Source organism: Macaca mulatta, chromosome 19 (genome assembly GCF_049350105.2).
Source record: "Macaca mulatta isolate MMU2019108-1 chromosome 19, T2T-MMU8v2.0, whole genome shotgun sequence".
Lineage (NCBI taxonomy): Eukaryota > Metazoa > Chordata > Mammalia > Primates > Cercopithecidae > Macaca > Macaca mulatta.
The window spans coordinates 66100867-66117594 of NC_133424.1; the positions used below are offsets into that span (position 1 = coordinate 66100867).

The 16728-nt window shown below is 55.7% G+C and overlaps 2 protein-coding genes and 2 long non-coding RNA genes across 24 annotated transcripts in view; 2 read left to right on the forward strand and 2 right to left on the reverse strand.

Moving 5' to 3' along the window:
- The window catches only part of NDUFA3 (NADH:ubiquinone oxidoreductase subunit A3), a 427160-nt gene that overhangs the window by 192533 nt on the left and 217899 nt on the right, over positions 1 to 16728 (forward strand). The gene's annotated exons all lie outside the window — the stretch shown is intronic.
- LOC144337316 (uncharacterized) lies at positions 19 to 4896 on the reverse strand. Its single transcript, XR_013410290.1, has 3 exons — positions 3804 to 4896; positions 678 to 1713; positions 19 to 326 (listed from the first exon to the last, which is right to left on the reverse strand). It is a non-coding gene; the product is annotated as an uncharacterized LOC144337316 (long non-coding RNA).
- MYADM (myeloid associated differentiation marker) lies at positions 892 to 12124 on the forward strand. Of its 9 annotated transcripts, none has more exons than XM_077981719.1 (3): positions 892 to 993; positions 5380 to 5464; positions 9224 to 12124. In XM_077981719.1, the coding sequence occupies exon 3, from the start codon at positions 9226 to 9228 to the stop codon at positions 10192 to 10194; it is 969 nt and encodes a 322-aa protein (XP_077837845.1). In that variant the 5' UTR covers positions 892 to 993; positions 5380 to 5464; positions 9224 to 9225; the 3' UTR covers positions 10195 to 12124. The 9 variants fall into 9 exon arrangements, with proteins under 9 accessions (XP_077837845.1, XP_014980323.1, XP_077837842.1 ...); XM_015124837.3 differs by lacking the exon at positions 892 to 993 and adding an exon at positions 1617 to 1663; XM_077981716.1 differs by lacking the exon at positions 892 to 993 and adding an exon at positions 3135 to 5224.
- LOC144337293 (uncharacterized) lies at positions 13140 to 14539 on the reverse strand. The gene is made up of 2 exons (XR_013410266.1): positions 14373 to 14539; positions 13140 to 13461 (listed from the first exon to the last, which is right to left on the reverse strand). It is a non-coding gene; the product is annotated as an uncharacterized LOC144337293 (long non-coding RNA).

Consider the following 16728-nt stretch of genomic DNA (forward strand, 5'->3'; position numbering starts at 1 on the left):
GTAGCCCGTTACCCCAAAGCAGCCAGCCTCATGGAACAGAGGCACAGCCTGTTTGAGACTGGGTTACAGGGCCAGTTTGGAGTCATCATCTTTGGGGTCAGGGGTGCTGCTTACGGCACGGGTAACCACTCTGAACCAGGGGCACATCCCAGATGATCCCAGATTACAGAGACCTGGGAACTCAAGAGTGCCTTTCTTTTACTTTTCTTTCTTTCTTTCTTTCTTTTTCTTTTCTTTTTTCTTTTTTTTTTTGAGACAGAGTTTCACTCTTGTTGCCCAGGCTGAAGGGCAATGGTGTGATCTCTGCTCACCACAACCTCTGCCTCCTGGGTTCAAGCGATTCTCCTGCCTCAGCCTCCCAAGTAGCTGGGATTACAGGCACCTGCCACCACGTCCGGCTAATTTTTTGTATTTTTAGTAGAGACAGGATTTCACCATGTTGGAGAGGCTGGTCTCGAACTCCTGACTTCAGGTGATCCACCCACCTGGGCCTCCCAATGTGCTGGAATCAGAGACATGAGCTGCTGCATCAGCCAAGAGTGCCATTTCTTAGGACCACACCCGATGACTCACTCTTCAAATTTTTGTTTTGTTGTTATTTTTTGCGTTGAGACAGTTTCGCTCAGTCACCCATGGTGGAGTGCAGTGGCACAATCTTGGCTCACTGCAACCTCCACCTCCCGGGTTCAAGCCATTCTCCTGCCTCAGCCTCCTGAGTAGCTGGGACTACAGGAGGCGCCATCAGGCTTCATTTTTTTGTATTTGTAATGGAGATGGGGTTTCATCATGTTGGCCACGCTGGTCTCAAACTCCCCACCTCAGGGGTGATCTGCCGGCCTTGGCCTCCCAAAGTGCTTAGGATGACAGAGGTGAGCCACTGCGACCGACCTTCACTCTTCAAATGTTTGCTTCCTGTTCCTGCTACCCTGAACCCCGACGTTGAGGGGCCCTAGTGTCTACAGGGGAACCGCTGCCACCACAAGGAATAATACAGTAAGTTGTGTAAGTGGAGACCACCTCTGGGCCGTTTGGGGTACCTCGAGTGTGTCACTATGGGGTCAGGCAGTGACTGATTTAGGCAGGAAGGGAGAAAGATTTACTGCTACACTTGGGGCCAAGGAGGCCTGTGAGTGGAACCTAGAGGCGTCCCAGGGGAGTCTCCAGCTAACACCATGTCCCGACTCCCTATCCGTCCATAGCCCTCCCTCCTGGGACAAGGCCTGATCTGGACGCATTGAGACCTCCCTCCCCTGTGCAGGGCCCAGAATGACAGAGAGGGTCTGCGCCCCCTTCCCTTTGCAGAGGCACAGAGTGCGCACACAGGCTTTACCTTCCTCTGCCCAACCCCCTCTCCACTCCTGCAGACCCCCCCCCTTCCTGCAGTTCCCCCTCCGGCCCCTCCCCGCTCCGTAGGACATGTAGACCCGGATCCTCAGCTCCCGGACCCCTTCCTACTGCTCCCTTCGCCACTCGCGCGGCTTCCACTCCTGGTCTCGGCCTCAAAGCCTCTTCAGCTGTCGGCCCTGGAAGGTGCCCAGCGGCGGCAGCGCCAGACGCGCCCCGTTAGCTCAGCGTCGCTGAGCAGCCGCAGCCGCAGCCGCCACCAGGCCCCGCCCAGTGGCCGCCGCCAGCCAGGCCGCGCCCGGGACAACTGCAGAGCGCGGTGAGTGAGCGCGGCCAGAGGGAGGGACTCAGGCGTCCCGGGTCCCCGCCCTGCCCCTCCCCGGGGGCCCGACATCCCGACTCTCAGCTCCCTCTTTTTCTTTTGGCTCCGGCAGTGCGTTTTAGGGCCGCAGAGTCGCCTTTTAAAAACGCACCCGGCAGCCATTCCCTGCCCCGGGGACTTCGGGCCCACCAGCCCCTTGGATCCCTTCCCCTCTTGCAGGATCCAGGAATCCAGAGCCCCCAGCCCCAGCTCCAGCCCCATCCTCATTAAAATTCTGAGTCCCTCCCTCCAACCAGGAGTCAGGAATGTAGGCCAAAAATATATCTGCCTTCCAGACCCAGGCGGCTAGGCTTGCAACACCTGCTCTGAAAATCCAAGAGTCTGAGCTTTAATGGTTCTATTATTATTATTATTTACTTATTTTTAATAGAGCAGGGTCTCCCCCATGTTGCCCAGGCTGGTCTTGAACTCCTGGGCTCAAGGGATCCTCCCTCCTCAGCCTCCCGAAGTGCTGGGATTACAGGCGTGACCCACAGCGCCGGGGCCTGATTGTTCTTTTGAGTCAAGAATCTCGGCCTCAACCTAGGCATCCTGTGGAGCCCAGGAATCCGGGCCCCCAACTCCTACCGCGCTAGCTCCCGGGAATTTTGCCCCCAACACACCCCACCCCTATCCACTGTGATATCTGAGACCCGCGTCCAGCCGAGTCCCTTACCCTGCGGCGCCCGGTGCCAATGGGTACTAGGGGAGCATTTTGCTACCCCTTCAAGATCCTTAAATACAGGAATCTAGCCTCTGTTTCTTGGGGAGACCCAGCAGTCAGGGATCGTAGCCCAGAACCACCTAAGGCCCAGGAATACTGCTCTCAATTCTGCTGTCCCTCAGGGCTCCAAGAGACAGAGATCCTAGCCCACAAACCCCATTAAACTGAGGGGCCTGGTCCCCCAATCCGCTGCGACCCAGGTGTCTAAGCTTTCATCCAGCAAGGCAGGGGTGGGGGCGGAATAGACCAGGAAGGAGGGGGCAGGAAGGGAGCGGGAGAAAGGAGTGGGGTGAGACGGGGGTGGGGACCTGAGCTGGGGGGCTCTGTACTAAACAAACCCTAAACATGCGGGTTTCTATGGTAACGGTGTTCCCTGGCCTACCCTGGAGACTCCTCTAGGGCTGTGTCGAGGAGGGCAGCCCCCAGGAGTCTCCACGCCGCCAGCTGTTGTGTCTTCCTGTTTTGTCACCACGGCAACGGTGACCTCAGCTCTCCACCCTGCTCACTGGGGTGGGGCCGGAGCGCCGCGTTACTTTTTACCCGGGGGGCGTGGTCCGCTCTTGGCCCCGCCTCAGGGCGGAGCTGGGATAGCCCAGGCTCGGGGAAGTCCCGGTCCACCGCCCTAGCCTGAGCTGCGCCCCGCCCCGGCCCCGCCCCCGTCCCGCCCGCCCTGGCTCCCCAGCCCGCCAACCCCACCCAGCCCTCAGACCCTTCCAGCTGCAGCTGTCGTCTTTGCTTCAGCCTCAGCCGCCACTGGTTGCCTGAGGTGAGGTTGTGGGGACCCCAGAGGGCGTGAGCAACAGTCTAGGGTCCTTATGGCCAGAGGGAGGAATGGACTGTCTCAGAATATCTGGGTCCCTAGAAAGACTAGGGCTGGGCCAGGATTTTTGGGGTTCTGCAGAGGAGAGGGCTGAGGACCCGGACTGTGGAGGTCATATGTCTGGAAGAGTGGGGAAGGGGACCTGGACTCCTGGGTCTGAGGGAGGAAGGGCTGGGGGTCTGGACTCCTGGGTCTGAGGGAGGAGGGGCTGGGGGTCTGGACTCCTGGGTCTGAGGGAGGAGGGGCTGGGGGTCTGGACTCCTGGGTCTGAGGGAGGAGGGGCTGGGGGTCTGGACTCCTGGGTCAGAGGGAGGAGGGGCTGGGGGTCTGGACTCCTGGGTCTGAGGGAGGAGGGGCTGGGGGTCTGGACTCCTGGGTCAGAGGGAGGAGGGGCTGGGGGTCTGGACTCCTGGGTCCGAGGGAGGAAGGGCTGGGGGCCTGGACTCCTGGGATGAGGGAGGAGGGGCTGGGGGCCTGGACTCCTGGGTCTGAGGGAGGAGGGGCTGGGGGCCTGGATTCCTGGGTCTGAGAGAGGAGGGGCTGGGGATCTGGACTCCTGGGATGAGGGAGGAGGGGCTGGGGATCTGGACTCCTAGGTCTGAGGGAGGAGGGGCTGGGGATCTGGACTTCTGGGTCTGAGGGAGGAGGGGCTGGGGGCCTGGACTCCTGGGATGAGGGAGGAGGGGCTGGGTCTGCGGGAGTAGAGAGATGGGGACTCGTAGGTGCCCTAGTTGGAGGCTGGAATCTGGTACGTGGAGGTCCTTTAGGAAGGGAACAGCTTGGGTTTAGGAGTCCTGGGTTTGGGAATGAGAATGGAAGGAATTCAGAATTACTGACCCCTCCCCATCCAGGGGACAGACAGAATCGGAACTTTGGGCTCCTGAAAGGCCGAGGGAGGGGTGTTAAGATCCAGCCCCGTGCTCCCAAAGTGCAGAAGGAGCTGGGAAAGGAGGAGAGGACAGGGCTGCGTCCCGCATCTCTGGGTGCCGAGAGCCGAGGCTGGGGTTCTGGGGCCCGATTCTGAGCGTGAGCGATAGGTGTGGCGTCTGAAGTGGACGAGGGAGGACACTGAGGGGCTGGGTGTGGCCCGGGGAGTCCGGTGCTCTGCAAGGAATCCCGGAGGCCTGTTTCCACACCCTCCAGGCTCTGGCTGCGCATTCCTGAGCTCTGATCTCGGACGACTGCTGGAGGCCCTAAGGGCGGGGTGGACCCCTCTCCTCCCCTCCCCTCGGCGCGCCCCCTCCGCGGCTAGCCCACCTTCCGCGGGAGACTGAATGAGTGACGCCCTCGCTCGTCCTCCTCTCCTGCTTGGGACGGGGCAGTAGCCCGCCTTCTAGAGCACGGGACGCTGGGCCAGTCCCGATTTCCTTCTCCTTCCCGGGTCCTGGGGGGTCGTGAGGGCGAGGAGGTGCTCCCGCAAGCCCCGAAGCCCCCGCAAGCCCCGAATGCTCCCAGGTGCTCCCGCAAGCCCCGAATGGCGATCAGGGAGACCGTGGGAGGCGTGTCTGGGCCTCGGGCCTGACTCCAGCACCGCGTGCAGTTTCCAGCCCGGAGCCTGAGTCCCGGGTCCCTGCCCACTCCGGTCTTAGAGATGCTCTCGGAGGGCTCTCAGCCCATGTTTATAGGGATCCAGAAATACGGGCCTCCACTCCTCTCCTACTAGGGCCTGGGAGTCGGGGTCCCCACCCCCCGGAAATCCGGGAGAGGGCGGGCAGCCCCGGAGGCGGGCGGGGGTCTGGGCACCGCCTCCTGGTCCCTGACACATTCCAGATGGCTGGGCCGACTCGAAGCCCTTATAAGGCGCGGAGACTCCGGCTCTGGCTGGGCCTTCCGCCCCCGCAGCCGCCGCCCAGGGTTCTCTAACCACCGCCGCCTGCACCCCAGTCCCCCCGCCCCCGCGGGGTTAAGATCACACGCGCGCCCACGCCGGCCCGCGGGGCGTGCACTTTCGCTGGCTTCCATCGGCCGCAGCCCAGTTTACTGAACGGGAGGGGAAGGGGGCGGGGCTCGCCCGGGGTCACAGCCAGGCCCCTGCTGGGCTCCACGCCACGTTCCTGTCCCCGCGGGGCAGCGGATCTCGGGAGGGAGGAGCCTGTCCAAACGGACGCTAACGGCCTCCCTCCTCCTCAGGTGCTCTTACAGCCTGTTCCAGGTGTGGCTTAATCCGTCTCCACCACCAGATCTTTCTCCGTGGGTTCCTCTGCTAAGACCGCTGGTGAGTGGGCAGTGGGCTTGGACTCCTGGGTCTGAGGGAGGAAGGATTGGGTTCTGGACTCCTAGATCCTGGGAGAAAGACCAGGAAGCTTGGGCTCCAAGGAATAGGGCCCCAGACACTGAGATATCTGAGGAAGAAGCATGGCCAGGCCCTGGCTCCCTTGTCTCCGGGAGCTGCTGTGCTGGGACTGCCGGGAAGAGGTTAAGACCTGTGCTACTGCCCTGCAATGTGCCTGAATCTGAAAGGAGGAAGTTACTTTCCTGTGGGCTAGGAGAGGTCAACTTGGGTTTAGTGGTGTGGCTGCAATGAGACAGTTTACACCCTGAGGAAAGAACTGGGCACCTGGTTTCTAAGAGGACTGGCACTTGATTCTTGGGGGCCGTTAGGACAAGGAGGTGAAAGCTGTAGATTTTGCAAGGACAAAAGAAGCAAGTTGGTTTTCTGGAGTCTGGGGCATCTGGGATCCTTCAGGCTCAGGGCCCAGGGCCAGAGGTCTGACCCCTTATGACAGGACTGTGATGGCCAGGCGCAGTGGCTCATGCCTGTAATCCCATCACTTTGGGAGGCCAAGGCGGGCGGATCACTTGAGGTCAGGAGTTTGAGACCAGCTTGGCCAACATGGCGAAACCCCTTCTCTACTAAAAATACAAAAATTAGCCGGGCTTGGTGGCGGAAGCCTGTAATCCCAGCTACTCAGGAGGCTGAGGCAGGAGAATCGCTTGAATCAGGAGGCGGAGGTTGCAGTGAGTCCAGATTGCACCATTGCACTGCATCCTGGGTGACAGAGCGACTCCGTTTAAAAAAAAAAAAAGTAAAACAAACAAACAGGATTGTGAGGCCTAAAGAGTTCAGTGGAAGGGCCTGGGGTTCCTACTGGACAGTTGGAAATCTGGGGAGCTGAATTTCCCAGAAGCTGGGGGACCAGCTGGCTGGGTTTTGGGGAGAGAAGGTGGAGGCGGATGGACTCAGTGTGCGGGAGTGGGGAGGGGGAGGCTGAAACCAAACTTTTTGGGTTACAGTACTCCAGTCCTAAATTCCGGGTGGGAGTTAGACTGAGAGTGAAGGTCTTAATCTCCAAGGTTGGGGGTGGGGAGAGGAGGGGGCCACTGAGAGTTTAGGCTCCTTGCCAGAAGGGAGGGGAAATCTCTTGGTTTTCCGCGGCTGGGATCTCTATGAGAAGATATCCTTTATTGGGAGGTCGGAGCTCTTATTAGATGTGGGTCCCTGAGAATGGAAGCCTGGGGAGGTTGGGCCGTTTAGAGGCTGGAAATGTCGAGGTCACCGTTCGATAGAAGAAGGAAGTCTGCTCACAGGGTCTGGGGTGCAGAGCTCTGAATACTGAAAGAAAAGGAAGTTGAGAGATGGGGCTTTCAGAGTTCGTGGAAGACAAGCGTTTTGTCCTGACTCTTGGGTTGTGGCAGGAGGCAGAAGGAGGACGCTTTATTATTATTATTATTATTTTAATTTATTTTTATTATTTTATTTTATTTTTTTGAGATGGAGTTTCACTCATGTCGCCCGGGCTGGAGTGCAGTGGTGCGATCTCGGCTCACTGCAACCTCCGCCTCCCGGGTTCAAGTGATTCTCCTGCCTCAGTCTCCCGAGTAACTGGGATTGCAGGTGCATGCCACCATGCCCAGATTATTTTTGCATTTTTGGTAGAGACCGAGTGTCACCATGTTGGCCAGGCTGGTCTCCAACTCCTGACCTCAAGTGATCCACCTACCTTGGCCTCCCAAAGTGCTGGGATTACAGGCATGAGCAACCACACCCAGCCTATTTGTAATTTTAATTTTTTTTTTTTTTTTTTTTGAGTCGGGGTTGTTCCCGGCTGCACTGCCCAGGCTGGAGTGCAGTGGTGCAGTCTCGGCTCACTGCAACCTCCACCTCCCGGGTTCAAGTAATTCTCCTGCCTCAGTCTCCCAAGTAGCTGGGATTGCAGGTGCCCACCACCACACCCAGCTCATTTTTGTATTTTTAGTACAGGATTTCACCACATTGGCCAGGCTGGTCTTGAACTCCTGGCCTTAAGTGATCCACCTACCTTGGCCTCCCAAAGTGCTGGGATTACAGGCATGAGCCACCGCACCATATTATTATTTCTTTTTTTAAGGCAGAGTCTGGCTCTGTTCCCCAGGCTGTTCCCCAGGTTGGAGTGCAGTGGTGCGATCTCGGCTCACTGCAACCTCCGCCTCCCGGGTTCAAGTGATTCTCCTGCCTCAGTCTCCCGAGTAACTGGGATTGCAGGTGCATGCCACCATGCCCAGATAATTTTTGCATTTTTGGTAGAGACTGAGTGTCACTATGTTGGCCAGGCTGGTCTCCAACTCCTGACCTCAAGTAATTCACCTCCCTTGGCCTCCCAAAGTGCTGGGATTACAGGCATGAGCAACCACACCCAGCCTATTTGTAATTTTAATTTTTTTTTTTTTTTTTGAGACGGAGTCTCGCTGTATCACCCAGGCTGGAGTGCAGTGGCGCAATCTCGGCTCACTGCAAGCTCCACCTCCCGGGTTTACACCATTCTCCCGCCTCAGCCTCCGAGTAGCGGGGACTACAGGCGCCCGCCACCTCGCCCGGCTAGTTTTTTGTATTTTTAGTAGAGACGGGGTTTCACCATGTTAGCCAGGATGGTCTCGATCTCCTGACCTCGTGATCCGCCTGCCTCGGCCTCCCAAAGTGCTGGGATTACAGGCTTGAGCCACCGTGCCCGGCAATTTTTTTTTTTTTGAGTCAGGGTCTCACTGTCCCCGGCTGCACTGCCCAGGCTGGAGTGCAGTGGTGCATTACAGCTCACTGCAGCCTCGACCTCCCAGGCTCAAGCACTCCTCCCACCTCAGCATCCCGAGTAGCTGGGACCACATGTACACACCACCACACCCAGCTAATTTTTAATTTTTTTTTTGTTTTGGTAAATGAGGTCTCCTTAGGTTGCCCAGGCTGGTCTCCAACACCTGGGCTCAAGCAATCCTCCTGCCTCAGCCTCCTGGAGTGCTGGGATTACAGGCATGAGCCACTCCCACGCCTGGCCAGAGGGATGGTGCTGTAGAGTACAGAGTGCTAAATGGCTGAGTTACTGAGTCCCTGGGGGAAGAAGGGAAAGAGGGAAGCCTGGTATCTGGAGTGGGAAGCAAACAGTGTAGTTGTACAGTAGTTAGGTCTCGAAAGAGAGAAGAATCTCTTGGGAAGGAGGAAAATAGGTGCCTGGACTCCTGCGTTCTGATACGGGTAGGGGAGGAGTGAGTCTAGAGCTGGAGGGGACAGGCTTATCCCTGTATGCGGAGGACAGTCCCCATTTGAAAACCCAAGGCTGGGCGCAGTGGCTCATGCCTGTAATCCCAGCACTTTGGGAGGCCAAGGCCAACGGATCACCTGTGGTCAGGAGTTCGAGACCAGCCTGGCCAACAGGGCAAAACCCTGTCTCTACTAAAAATAAAAATTAGCTGGGCGTGGTGGCACGCATCTGTAATCTCAGCTACTCGGGAGGCTGAGTCGGGAGAATCACTTGAACCTGAGTAGCGGAGGTTGTAGTGAGCCGAGATTGTGCCACTGCACTCCAGCCTGGGCCACAGAGCAAGACTCTGTCTCAAAAGAAAAAAGAAGAGAAAGGGAAACAAGAAAGAAAACCCGAAGCCCCACATCTTGGGAACTCCCTAACTAGAGCTCATATTCATTTGTCCCTGCGGTAGGCAATGGCTAAGGGACCTGGATTCCTATGTTTGTGACCTTGTAAGGACACTGTCTTTCCCCTTTTTGCAGCCATGCCAGTGACGGTCACCCGCACCACCATCACGACCACCACGACGTCGTCCTCGGGCCTGGGGTCCCCCACGATCGTGGGGTCCCCTCGGGCCCTGACACAGCCCCTGGGTCTCCTTCGCCTGCTGCAGCTGGTGTCTACCTGCGTGGCCTTCTCACTGGTGGCTAGCGTTGGCGCCTGGACGGGGTCCATGGGCAACTGGTCTATGTTCACCTGGTGCTTCTGCTTCTCCGTGACCCTGATCATCCTCATCGTGGAGCTGTGCGGGCTCCAGGCCCGCTTCCCCCTGTCTTGGCGCAACTTCCCCATCACCTTCGCCTGCTACGCGGCCCTCTTCTGCCTCTCCGCCTCCATCATCTACCCCACCACCTACGTCCAGTTCCTGTCCCACGGCCGTTCCCGGGACCACGCCATCGCCGCCACCTTCTTCTCCTGCATCGCTTGTGTGGCTTATGCCACCGAAGTGGCCTGGACCCGGGCCCGGCCCGGCGAGATCACTGGCTACATGGCCACCGTGCCCGGGCTGCTGAAGGTGCTGGAGACCTTCGTGGCCTGCATCATCTTCGCGTTCATCAGTGACATCAACCTGTACCAGCACCAGCCGGCCCTGGAGTGGTGCGTGGCGGTGTACGCCATCTGCTTCATCCTAGCGGCCATCGCCATCCTGCTGAACCTGGGGGAGTGCACCAATGTACTGCCCATCCCCTTCCCCAGCTTCCTGTCGGGGCTGGCCTTGCTGTCTGTCCTCCTCTATGCCACTGCCCTTGTTCTCTGGCCCCTCTACCAGTTCGATGAGAAGTATGGCGGCCAGCCTCGGCGCTCAAGAGATGTAAGCTGCAGCCACAGCCATACCTACTATGTGTGTGGCTGGGACCGCCGACTGGCTGTGGCCATCTTGACAGCCATCAACCTACTGGCGTATGTGGCTGACCTGGTGCACTCTGCCCGCCTGGTTTTTGTTAAGGTCTAAGACTCTCCCAAGAGGCTCCCATTCCCTCTCCAACCTCTTCATTCTTCTTGCCCGAGTTTTCTTTATGGAGTACTTCTTGCCTCTGCCTTTCCTATGTTTTCCTCTTCCTGTCTCCCCTCCCACCTTTTTCTTTCCTTCCCAGTTCCTTGCACTCTAGTTCTTGGATGCATCTTCTTCCTTCCCTTTCCTCTTGCTGTTTCCTTCCTGTGTTGTTCTGTTGCCCACATCCTGTTTTCACCCCTGAGCTGTTTCTCTTTTTCTTTTCTTTTTTTTAAGACAGAGTCTCACTCTGTGGCCCAGGCTGGAGTGCAGTGGTTGAATCTTGGCTCACTGCAACCCCCGCCTCCCGGGTTCAAGCAATTCTCCTGCCTCAGCCTCCCAAGTAGCTGGCAGGACAGGTGTGAGCTGCTGCACCCAGCCTGTTTCTCTTTTTCCACTCTGTTTTTTTTTTAATCTCTTTTCTGGGTTTCCTGTTGGCTTTCTTAACTGCCTGTTTCCCAACCACCTTCTCCTATGTCCTTGGGAGCCCTGAGACTTCTTTCTCTTCCTGCCTCCACCCACCTCCAAAGGTGCTGAGCTCACACATCCACACCCCTTGCAGCCGTCCATGCCACAGCTCCCCAAGGGGCCCCATTGCCAAAGCATGCCTGCCCGCCCTCGCTGTGCCTTAGTCAGTGTGTACGCGTGTGTGTGTGTGTGTGTGTTTGGGGGGTGAGGGGTGGGTAGCTGGTGATTGGGTCCCCTTTCTCCCAGTGGAGGAAGATGTGCAGTGACTTCCCCTTTAAGTTAAAAATATATATATATACATATATATGTGTGTATATATATATTTTATATATATATATATTTGGAGGTCAGTAATTTCCAATGGGCAGGAGGCTTTAAGCACAGACCCTGGGTCCCTAGGCCCTGCCTGGCACTCAGTCTTGCCAGAGATCGGCTCCAGAATTTTTGCCAGGCTTACAGAACACCCACTGCCTAGAGGCCGCCTTAAAGGAAGCAGGGGCTGGATGCCTTTCATCCCAACTATTCTCTGTGGTATCAAAAAAAAAAAATTCAGGGCCGGGCGTGGTAGCTCACGCCTGTAATCCCAGCACTTTGGGAGGCCAAGGCAGGCAATCACCTGAGGTCAGGAGTTCAAGACCAGCCTGGCCAATATGGTGAAACCACGTCTCTGCTAAAAATACAAAAATTAGCCAGGTGTGGTGGCGCGCGCCTGTAATCCCAGCTACTTGGGGGACCGAGACAGGAGAATCCCTTCAATCCGGGAGGTGGAGGTTGCCGTAAGTCTAAGATGGCGCCACTGCGCTCCAGCCTGGGCGACAGAGCGAGACTCCATCTCAAAAAAAAAAATTAAAAAAAAGGAGTCGGACAAAGAACCACAGGATGTTGAAGACAACTGTCTGAAGTATTTGTGAGGGACAGGGATGTGGCCCTCTGTGTTAAAAATAACGTGTCCTGCTTTGGCAAAGAGAAGAACACGGCCACTGCCCGCTTTCAAGGCAAGATCAGCCTTTTTTGTTTTGTTTTTCTTTCTTTTTCCTGGTCATGAGGATGAAAATTACTGAGTGGCCCTTAAAGAGGGAAGTTTCTTTTCAGCTGTTCTCTTTTGCCTGTAGGTGGGAGGGTGCGGATTGCTGCCGTCCTAGCTAGAGGAATGGCTTTGCTTGAATGTGTAGCGCACACGCATGGGTGTTTCTGTGTGCTAGTTGCTTCTTGCTGCTGCTTCCTGCTTGTCTGGGACTCACATGCATAACGTGAGATATATATATATATAAATGTATAAATATATATTTTATTATTTTTTAATTCCCTGGAGCTTTTGGTTCCAATCAGTTCCTGTTGTTAGTCATAGAAGCCTTGTCCCTTCCCCCATTCCCGTATCCATCATGTTCTTTTTCCTTTAACTATCAATATAAAGATAAAAGAAGGACTTGTACTTTATTAATGGAGAGGGCGGCCAAGCACGGTGGCTCATGCCTGTAATCCCAGCACTTTGGGAGCCCAAGGCGGGCGGATTACTTGAGGTCAGGAGTTTGAGACCAGCCTGGCCAACATGGTGAAATCCTGTCTCTACAAAAAAAAAAAAAAAAAAAAAAAAAATGGGGAGGGCTCTCGGAGAAGGGCAAGGGTCAGATTCTTGGGCCTAGTGGGAGAATGGGGTTGGGGGCCAAGACAACCTTGGCCTCATCAGAAGATACTAGCTGAGTCAGGGTCTTCTAAATGACTTCCTCAAACCAGGAGGGCTGGGTGGGATAGAAATGAACCAGACTTCACTCTCCTCAGAGTCCGTCCCCTGAGCACCTCACAAATACAATGTCCCAATTTGAGTGAAGGAGCTTTCCTCCCAAATCACCTCTTCCTCCCAGGCTCCCCATTTCAGTAATAGCCTCTCAGAGCTGAGAACCCAAGCATATGGTAGTACCTTCCCCCCTCTCCTCAGTCAGTCCCTCATCAAACACTGTCTGTTTCTTCCTCCTAAATACCATTTCCACCGCCCTCTTCTCCAGGTTCCTGGCCCAGCTCAAGTTCCACTTTGTTTCACCTGAGCTACTGTCCCAGCCTCGTCCTCCACCATCCCACCCTGGATCCAGAGGGATTCTTCCCTCATGGAGATCTGATCCTGCCCTTCCCTGCTGAAGTTCCGTAGCCCATGCCATATTGCCTATAGGCACTATCAAAGCCCCTGGGTCTGGCCTTCATGATCTGATCCCACCTACATTCCCACTATCAGCTCCCTTCTTACCCTCCAGTCTAAGCCTCTGAATATACCTGGTCAACAGAAGACCTTCATAAAGATCAAATGAACTACTGCAACCAATCTCTGCCCCACAGAAGGCCATCTTGTCCATTTCTGTAGGGGCCAGCCCTACGGGGCTTAGCGGGTGTTCTCCCCGTGTGCGGAGATGAGAGGTTGTCATAAATGAAGGCACTAGACAAAGAGATAAAGAGAAAGCAGCTGGGCGCAGGGGACCACTACCATCAAGACGCGGAGACCGGTAGTGGCCCCGAACGGCTGGGCGCGCTGATATTTATTGCATACAAGACAAGGGGGCGGGGTAAGGAGGGTGAGTCTTCTAAGTGGTTCACAAGGTGAAGCAAGTCATGTGATTACAGGATGGGGGCCTCCCCTTTTAGGTAGCCTGTAGTTCCAGCTACTCATGAGGCTGAGGCAGGAGAATCGCTTGAACCTGGGAGGCGGAGGTTGTAATGAGCCGAGATCATGCCACACTGCACTCCAGTCTGGGAGACAGAGCGAGACTCCATCTGAAAAAAAAAAAAAAATTCCATGATCAGCCGCCGCGGAGGCTCACGCTTGTAGTCCCAACCCTGGGAGGATAAGGCGGGAGGATCGCTTAAGCCCAGGAGTTCAAGACCAGCCTGGGCAACACAACAAGACTTCGTCTCTATTAAAAACAAACAAACAAACAAAAAAAGTTTTAAAGAAAATTCGATGATCGCACAACCCCCTATCTGCATCTACATCCGCAAAAGCAATTGGGGAGAGACACCGAAAGGGAGGGAAGGGTTCCCGTGGAAGGGGAGAAGGAAGGGCCAGCTGGGGCACACACTCTCGTTGGATGAGGAAAGGCCTCCTTTTCATTTCTGCAGCGTCCACTTTTGAGCTCCAGCCCACTCCATCGCTGTCTTCTTCTTTTTCTTTTTTTTTTTTTTTTGAGACGGAGTCTTGCTCTGTCGCCCAGGCTGGATTGGAGTGCAGTGGCGCGATCTCGGCTCACTGCAAGCTCCGCCTCCCGGGTTCACGCCATTCTCCTGCCTCAGCCTCCCGAGTAGCTGGGACTACAGGCGCCCGCCGCCACGCCCGGCTAATTTTTTGCATTTTTAGTAGAGACGGGGTTTCACCGTGTTAGCCAGGATGGTCTCGATCTCCTGACCTCATGATCCACCCGCCTCGGCCTCCCAAAGTGCTGGGATTACAGGCGTGAGCTACCGTGCCCGGCCCATCTCTGTCTTCGTAAAGGACTCCTCGCCCACCCTTCTCTCCCATCCCATGCCTGAATCCCTTCTGGAAAGCACCCGAGAGAATAGCTATAGAACTCTGGGGTGATACGTTGGTTAACTCGGGAAAGAACCCAAGGGCACTGGACTAGAACGTGGTGGGATTCCTAGGTCAGTTTCGGGGCCATTCCCGCCGCCTATCCTTCGCCCTAGGTCACCTGGAGGTGGCTGGAAGGTCAGTGGTCTCCACATTTAGGGAGAGTGGTTACGAGAGGACTCGGATTCTCCCACCTTCCCTTCGGCTTTGGGAATCCCAGGAAACCCGCCCCGAACCCCTAAAAAGTCCCAGAGAAGGTGTGCTGGACGTCCAGAGTCCCTCCCAGGCGCCGCCGCACCGTCCCGCCCAGCCTCGCGGGGCACGCCGGGAGACGGAGTTCTCGGCCACGTCCCGAGAGTGGCTGGTCCGCAGACTCGGACTACCAGTCCCAGAAAGCACTGCGCCCACAGCCCGGGGCGGGCCGTGGTTGCCCCTGGCAACAGAGCCGGTCTCCCCGGAGCGGGGACTGGGAAGCGCTCCCGAGCCGGGGAGGCGCAGAGCCAGACCAGAGAGAGGCGGGGACGCGGGTAGAGCGACCAAGAGGTGGGGAAGCCGGAAGAGACTGACCGCGCCGGCCCTCGGAGAGACCCCCTTCCTGAGAGGGGGCGCACAGAGAGGATGCCGGAGCCAGCGAGATCTAGAGAGAGGAAGACAGGGATTGAATCACAGAGACACTCAGGGGGAGGGAGAGCCCTCAGAGACAGAGAGATTCACAGGGCCGGAGAGACACGAAGAGTGGGTCAGAGAAGAGGGCAGAGGACAGAGGCATAGAAAAGAAAGGACGGAGAGAGACGGAATCACAGATACGCAGGGAGCGAGGGAGAGACCTCAGAGATGGAGAGAGACTCACAGGGCCAGATCGACACATGGAGTGGGTCAGAGAAGGGGACAGAGAGAAACAGAGACACAGACACAGAAGAGGGAAGAGGGAGAGAGACTGAATCACAGAGAGACAGAGAGGGAAGTCTCTAGAGCCCCTCAAGAGAGATTCAGAGAGCCAGAGACACGGAGAGATCATAGAGACATAGAGAGAGATTCAGAGAGCCAGAGACAGAGATTCAGAGAGCCAGAGACACGGAGAGATCATAGAGACATAGAGATTCAGAGAGCCTGAATTACGATTCACAGAGCCAAAGAGACAAACAGAGGATTCATAGAGCCACAGACACAGAGAGATTCGGAGAGTCAGAGACATCGAAAAAGCTTCATAGAGCCAGAGACACAGAGAGATTCAGAGTCACAGAGACATAGAGAGACATTCATAGAGACAGAGACACAGAGAGATTCAGAGTTAGAGAGACATGGAGAGACATTCATAGAGACAGAGACACAGAGAGATTCAGAGTCAGAGAGACATAGAGAGACATTCATAGAGACAGAGACACAGAGAGATTCAGAGTTAGAGAGACATGGAGAGACATTCAGAGACAGAGACGCAGAGAGATTCAGAGTTAGAGAGACATGGAGAGACATTCATAGAGACAGAGACATAGAGAGATTCAGAGTTAGAGAGACATAGAGAGACATTCATAGAGACAGAGACACAGAGATTCAGAATTAGAGAGACATTCATAGAGCGAGAGACACAGAGTCAGAGAGACATTCAGAGACAGAGACGCAGAGAGATTCAGAGTCACAGAGACATAGAGAGACATTCATAGAGCCAGAGACACAGAGAGATTCAGAGTTAGAGAGACATAGAGAGACATTCATAGAGCCAGAGACACAGAGAGATTCAGAGAATCAGAGAGACAAATAGATTCAGAGAGCCAGAGACACAGAGAGAGTGAATCACAGACACAGAGGGACGGGGAGATCCCCAGAAACAGAAGGAGATTCACAGAGCCAGAGAGACAAACAGAGATTGGGTCAGAGAGAAAGGGACAGAGACAGAGAAGAGAGGAGGGAGAGAGACCCCCCTAGCGTCAGAGAGAGAGAGATCAACAGAGCCAGAGAGGGGCAGGCACAGAGAAACAGATGGAACCAGAGAGATATGGGAAGAGACAAACAAAAACAGAGACGAGTTGCAGAGCCGGAGGACGGGAGAGAGACAGAGACAAAGGCATTTCTAAAGACAGGGGTGGAGGTGAGGAGAGAGAGGGAGAGACAGGGGCAAGCATTTAGAGAGTGACCCCCAGAGAGGAAGACAGAGATGAACTCCCAAAGAGATCAAGTCGCAGAGGGAGGGAGAGACAGAGTCGCAGCCTTAGAGAGAAGAGAGATTTACAGAGCCAGAGAGACAAATAAAGACAGGGAAAGGAACAGACTCAGGGAGACAGGGGTGGAAGAATTTATCAGACATAGAGGGAGAAACAGAGGGAGACTGACTCACAGTCAGACAGACCAAGACCCCGAGAAGGACCACAACACCAAGACCCAGAGATGGCGACAGATACAGATGGAGACACACAGCCGAGGAAAGAGAGACATAGAAAGAAATAGAAACAGCATTTCTCGGAGACAGGGAAAAGAAAACA